The sequence below is a fragment of the Alligator sinensis genome, unplaced genomic scaffold (assembly GCF_000455745.1).
Source record: "Alligator sinensis unplaced genomic scaffold, ASM45574v1 scaffold1882_1, whole genome shotgun sequence".
NCBI classification, from domain to species: domain Eukaryota; kingdom Metazoa; phylum Chordata; order Crocodylia; family Alligatoridae; genus Alligator; species Alligator sinensis.
The window spans coordinates 52947-59617 of record NW_005843689.1 but is presented as its reverse complement, the minus strand read 5'-3'; the positions used below and the strand labels follow the sequence as shown (position 1 = coordinate 59617).

The following is a 6671-nucleotide window of genomic DNA, read 5'->3' as shown; positions in this document are numbered from 1 at the left end:
GCCGGGAGAGATTCCCTTGCTCTAATGCCCCCCTGCTGAACACATCCTCCCACCAGCTGTGGCTGTGGAACGTGATCTGGGCATGGGGAGGAAGCGCACAGATGGTGGCAGAGTAAATGAGCCGTGTAGGAAGCGCAGAGTCCCTGACACCGTCTGGTCCCACTGTGTTGCACCAGTGAAACGCTCTGGTTACAAGCAAGCAGAGAGTGGGGCAGAGCCCTGTGCACCTTCATACCAAACCCAGTCTAACACAGGGACCGCTCTGTCCAGAGACCCCAGATGATCGCCCTCCACCACAGCTCCCACTCTCTCTGCACTGCCAGAAAAAGTTACCTTGATGGTTCAGTGTCCATGAATGAACCCAGCGGGCTCCACAAATACGGAGAGGATTTGACTGGAGCGGTCTCCTCAATCAGCTGCAGCTCTTCTTCCTCCCACTGCTGCTCTGATTCAAGGAGGTCGTCTTCCACCCTCTCTTCTCCCTCCTCATCCTCAGTGTAGCGAGCTGCCAGTTGTGCGAGGAGGTCCACCTTGGGCTGAAGAGCTCTCAGCGTGGCTAACTCCTCTATCCCTGTCGGGGTCTTGTCTGCATTTGTACCTGGGACTGCCTCTTCATCACGCCATGACTTAGACTCTGCACTAATAGACTCATGGGAAAGAGCCTGGTTGGCAAGCCTGTCTGGGTCTGTCATGCTTTGGCTCAGTCGGTCGCTCACCACCCGTAAAAGGGGGCGATCAGAGAGTTCCTCAATTATGACGGTAACCACGTCTTGTGGAAGATGTGCATCAAAACCTGTTACGTCATTGTACAGGTCTTGTTCAGAGCCAGATTGTTGTGGCATAATCAGGTAGTAGTTTCGACCTCCAGGAATAAGTGCTCCTTCCTGCTCTGGACATCGCGGTGGCACAAGGCTGATTTGATGTCTGGACAGGCTTTCTTCCGCAGCCTGGTTCAAGTTCTCAGCAAGCGTGCTCGCTTCGGCCCTTGATAAACGTCTCTGGTGCTGTGAGCTTCTGCCAGCAGTTGCATCCTTCAGCAACGAAGTCTTTTCTGCATCCATCTCCGCAATGGGAAAGAGGGATGAAAACATGGACAGATTTCCTGCTAGTTTTTTGATGATAAGAGGAACTATTTTACTCAGGTCCGATGGTACGGTGTTTGGGTTCTCCTGAGGCTCAGGAACATCTCTGGGTGTATCTCCAACAAAATTGTCTGCTTCAGCACGGTGGCGAAAAGGTGATTCCCCAGAAAGAGAGCTCTGCAGTGGTCTCCCAGAAACCTCTTGGAAGACCAAGTCACAAAGAGCTTCGGAAAGAATGAGGCACCCATTTCTTAAGCAGTTTTGCATGCTGACTTGAGACTGAAACTGTGCCAAAAGCTTGTCGTAAACCGAATCAGCAGTGGTTTGAATCACAGCATCCTCTCTGGCATGCAGATGGTCAGTGTGCTGGCTACAAGAGTCATCATCTTCAGAGATTTTTGCCATCACTTGTCTGATTACCTTCAGAGGAAGCAAGTCAAATCCTGCAAGCTCTGTTTTCTTTTCTTTCGGGGAAGATGTGCTGGTGGCGGCAGGGAGAAGATCAGAGAAAAGCCTGCTGATTATATCTTCCAAATATCTGAGCCAGACCTCTGGAGTAGATGGTGTGGGACTTTGGCATTGGGAGGTGCTTTTGGTAGCATCCTCAAAAAGCTTCTCAACCATTTTCCCAGGCTCTAGAGGTTTGTACCGAGCTGGAGGGGGTGCTTTTGCTAAGCGTTGGTGATCAGTAATTTCTCTCCTTCGCAAAACACTTAACCCCTCTGCTGACACAGTCCTGTTGCTTTTCCTGTTTTCACCAGCTGTGACTTTAGGAGCACTTTCATGCCGAAGGTCAGACAAACGAGTGAATAATTTGGGCCGTCAAGGTATATATGTCAGGGAAGAGACCCTGATCTTCCGAAGGCTGCTGGGCTGTGGCCTGACATCCGGACAGCTTACTTAACACCGAATCGACCAGCTCTGTACTGAAACATGAAGGTTCGCTTCCACGTATCACGCTGTCCTGAGCAAGGAAGTTTTGGGAAGGGACACGTCTGTTCATGTGGTCATCATATGTGTTGTGGAAAAAGGTGTCGTCATAGATACTGGCAGGTGAGTGCCAGGGCTGAGGCTCAATGGTGTATCTTGGCAGTGGTGCTTCCTCTTCAGGGAATATTTTCCTGCATGATGACAAGCAGGGCTTTCTCGGAAGCTGTTTGCCGAGCTGGGGTAGAGTCGTGTCGGACCGGACTGCCCTTGACTTGACGAGTACGTCCTGGGGGGATGGACAAGGTTTGAGCCCCAGAGCTCCTGCACGGTAACACACCTTTCTGATGCCCCCTGAGTGGGGGCTTGCAAGCTTGGGGACCTGAATCTGTCATCCCTTTGGACCTGTTCCCCAGAACTGAGCATTCATTCCTGGGCATTGATCGGTGAGAATAACTTTCTAAGCATGCCTGTTTTAGGGTGATCTTGTGCGACATCAGAGGAAATATCTTCCCTAATGAGATGGGTTTCTAATTGGCCATCTTTTTGTGTCAGGTTGTACTGAAAGTACCTTTGGCCATGGGGAAATCGCTCAGCTTGGAAAGTCTGCCTGGGATGCTCAAGCTGAGCAGCCCTGCACACACTCCCCCTGCACAAATGGGAGAGATGATTAGCTGGATGAGGAGGTACTGCTGCCGGTTCAGGCTCAGGAAGATTGTCTTCCCAAACCTCTCTGCCAATACCTGGAGACAAGCCAGGTGAGTGTTGAGAAAAAAGTGAGGTTAATTTTCCTCTACTCCATTTCTTCCCACATCCTGGTGAGCTGCCGGGTGTTATCTTTCTGCCTGTGCAGACACACTTTTTGGCACTGGCCTCCTTGTCTCTCATATCTCTCTCGGTTATTTTTCTCTCTTCATATTCCATTATTGCTGGATAGAGGATATCTGTTACCTCATCCATAAACCATTTCATTATATTTGTACCTGCATTGGCCATTTCTTTGGTCTTGTTTTTCTGTAGCAGGAACAAATGAGAAAGGACAATAAAGTGTTAATTAATTCCTTCATTCTCCCTTCTGCACAGGGCAACAGCGATCTCCTGGGAGCAATTCAAACTTTTAGGATAAATAATAATAGCCCCCCATGAAAAGCGACCTCAATTCATAGATGCTTGGGTCGGAAGGGATCTCAACCGATCACTGAGTCCGACCCCCTGCCCATGCAGCAAAGAGCGCTGGGGTCAGGGTGGGATATAAATCTAACAGAATAAATATAGGAAATAAAGAAAGAGCCAGTTCAGGAAAGATCAGTGAAGGACCAACTAGGGTCAGCATTGCTTCTCCCTGAGCTTGTTTCTGAAGACCCAACATGTAGACCATGGAAGAAAACGCTGACCATCTTGAAGGCCAGCCAGAGGAGGTTTGTCACTGATTTCAGCGGAGCCAGGGTTCCCCCACAGGAGCCGAGAGATGACCTAATGTTCACCCACACCCCCTTCGCCGAGAAAGCACTTATCACCTAGCTCGCTTCTCCTTACGGAAAAACAATCAATTAATTTGCAGACATTTAATCCATCTCCCACCAAAACTCGAAGGCTGTGCTCTGCCTGGGCAGTGCCGCCCCCTGCTCTTCCTCGCGATGAGGCATCTAAACACTGTCTGCTGTGCAGCTTTTATTTTATTTTTTTTAGGATGGCGTAGGCTTTTGTTAATGAGGACCCTCACTCCAGTGCAGGAGGAACACAGTTTTGCCCCCATTTTGCACTTAGCAGCTTTGACCCGGTTACACTATCTACTAATCTGTGGCCAGCGGGCTGTAGTGCCTTCGGTAGTTTGGTCACGCCGTTGTTTCCCTTGGTATTCAGTAAAGGGTATCTGTCACACAACCCATCCCAACACCGCACATCTTCTAGCATTATATCCTGCTCATTTGTTTCTGAAAAGAGCGTGGAAGATTGTGGGGAACGATGCCATTTGGGCGGGCGAGTCCTGCACAACAATACATGTCATTGCAGGTGCAGGTCATCTTCCAGTTCTGACATCTCCCCATGCCCTGACTTCTTACCTGGGAGGAGGATCTTTTGTTTGTACCTTTATTAGCAATTGCCACACATCTAGGCTGCTGGTTACCTGACATGAAAAGCAGTAAAGTCTAGGACAGTCCGAACTGTTGAGTGTAAACTGCTTGCAGGTCTGGGAATTTGTGTCGTGTGCTCTGCTATAAAAGCCCAACTCTGGGGGTGAGTAAGGGTAAAAACTTGGCCCTACTGAATTAAATGGGAGTTTGGACAGTGACTTTGGTGTAGCCAGAGTTTTGCCCGAGGTACATAACCATTTTACTGGAAAGACAGTGAAAAGACAGATGCAACAGTGGAGACAATACCAGGAGATCAGGACCTTGGAGCACTGTAGCACTCTGCTCATCAAATTTAAAAACCACCGGGGCCCAGTCAGCTCTGTGTTGGACCCTGATCCTGCAAACATTGATGCACCGTGCTAAGAAGCAAGTATGGAGCAGGCCTGTTGAGCTCCCCGGGATCACAGACATGCTTGAAATAAGGCACGTGCATCTTGTTAGATTGGGGCTGCAGTCATCAACTTCTTTGTGACCGTCTAGATAGAATTGCCAGCAGACCCATAGGCTACTATTGACTCTAGCCATTTACTGTTCACCTTGTTAAGGTATATATGATATCTACACATATATATGTAAATTGTACTGTGACTTTGTTTCTAACCTTCATTGCTTTACAAAGCACGTTGTGGGTTTTTTTGTTTTGTTGTTTTTTAGGTCCGTCCATCTGAATTTTTTTTCTGAGAAGCTTTTTAGTTTTTTGTACTCCGTCAAAACCCTGGCTGAATCTGCTGAGAAACACATAAACGGTGGGTTACTATCACTTCTGCTGCAATCAGTGTCTGCTCCACTCCCCCATTTACCTGGGTTTCTTTTTACTAAAGGGATTGTGGATTTTTTGAACAGATTCCAAGAAGTTGCTAATACCATTTGTGAACTAGAGCTTGGAGGTTGGTAAATTGTTACAGTGGAGTGTATTGCTGATCAACAAACACAGGCCATGTCCTGTCTTTGCAAAGGCATAATGAGAGGGGAAGGATGCCCCTTCCCCTGATGAGCCAGGACGAGGAGCATGCTCCATCTCTTTCTTCTCTAGGAGATGTTCTAGGTCACCTTCTGCATGCATTTTATAGTAATGCCTTGCAGCGGGATCTGAGCTATCCAACTGAGTGCTTGGATGCTGGGCAGGGAGCCAGGAATGAGGAAAAATGGCACTGGGACCAGGTCAAGTTGGAGGGGACCCCAAAGCAGAGGTCAGGCATGTTGGGGGCAGAGAATGTGCACAGGGCCGTGGGGTCACTCGAGTGAAGCCCTCTTCAGACTCCTGAATATCCATGAGACTCCCCACTCTTGTGCTCTCAGCAAATTTCTGCGAGCCTTACTCATAAAGTGTGTCCCCGCCACCCCACACACCTCCCTCTAAACTGGTGGACAGCCTATTGGGTCACAATCACCTTGCGCTAAGCAACCCCCTGGTCACTGTCTCCTAGCATCAAATGCTCTGCCCCATGATTGACTACATCTGACTTATTTGAATAAAGACCATATCCTTCCTCCCAGTAGGGTTGGAGTACTATTGTAGCTATGGTGGTCTGGGCAATATGCAAGGATCAAAGTGATTTTAGTGACATCTTTTCTTGGACCCACCATATAGTTGGGAAAGTATTCCCCACTTCAATTTATATTTTTTCTGCCATGTTTTTCTCTTTGTTGCAGTCTTTTTGCTTAGTTAGAGAAGTTTCTGGGCATCAGGTGCCCTTCTTCTGTGTTTTTGTCTAACATTACTCCCAAATTTGACACCTGGTCCAATAAAAGTCACCCCCAAAAGTGTCCCCACCACCCTCTTCTTTCTCACTTGCACTGCCTGTGTCAGGCACAGAGAGACAGAGTCCCTAGCCACATGCTTGACTTCCTCACCCCCTCCTCCTCCTGGCCAACCCTTCTCCTTCCTGTCCACCCACCTGAGCCCTCCCAGTCCCCCCAGATCCCTTCAACCACAGCACAGCTGCTCTGAACAAACAGGGGTAGGACTAGGAGATGCAGGAGGAGAAGGGAAGGGAGAAGTAAGGGAGGGTGGAAAGGGCCCTGTGGATGTCAGAGGAGAGTGGGGGGAGCTCTTGCTCAATGTGCAGCAGTCTCACTCCGGTGCTGCTGTTGGCTACAAATGTCCAAGTCAGGATCCTTAAAATTCTAGTTTATTAGGCGGATTGAAACACTGTAATCATAAACCTTGGGGCTGGTCCCCACACACATGCACACATGCACACACATACACACACACAGTTGCAGGCTACAGAGTCAGGTATACCTATCCTACAAGCACTGGAGTCTGTCGTTGAGGCTTCTTTCAGCGTGGTGTTATCTTCCAGAAGGGGGTCGCCGGCTGGTCCTTCTGGCTGGACAGGTCTGGTCGAGTTGGAGATCAAGAAGGTGCCACTGAGGGTCACTTTTCACTGCCTTTTATCTGTCCTTGGCAGACTTTGTTGACTCCACAGTTTTCAGGTTTGCCCAATCCAGGGGTCATTGACCCTCGTGGGACTTCCCCGCCTTGGTGGCTACTGGACAGCATCTGTCAGCCCCAGGGGTCATC

The 6671-nt window shown here is 49.1% G+C and overlaps 1 protein-coding gene across 1 annotated transcript in view; it reads right to left on the bottom strand.

Moving 5' to 3' along the window:
• Window positions 1-2414: 2414 nt before the first annotated feature.
• The window catches only part of LOC112548894, a 28281-nt gene continuing 24024 nt past the window's right edge, over window positions 2415-6671 (bottom strand). The window contains exon 5 of the mRNA XM_025195669.1: window positions 2415-3023. Coding sequence (XP_025051454.1) covers window positions 2436-3023 — 588 coding nt within the window. The 3' untranslated portion in view covers window positions 2415-2435. The remainder of the gene's footprint in view (window positions 3024-6671) is intronic.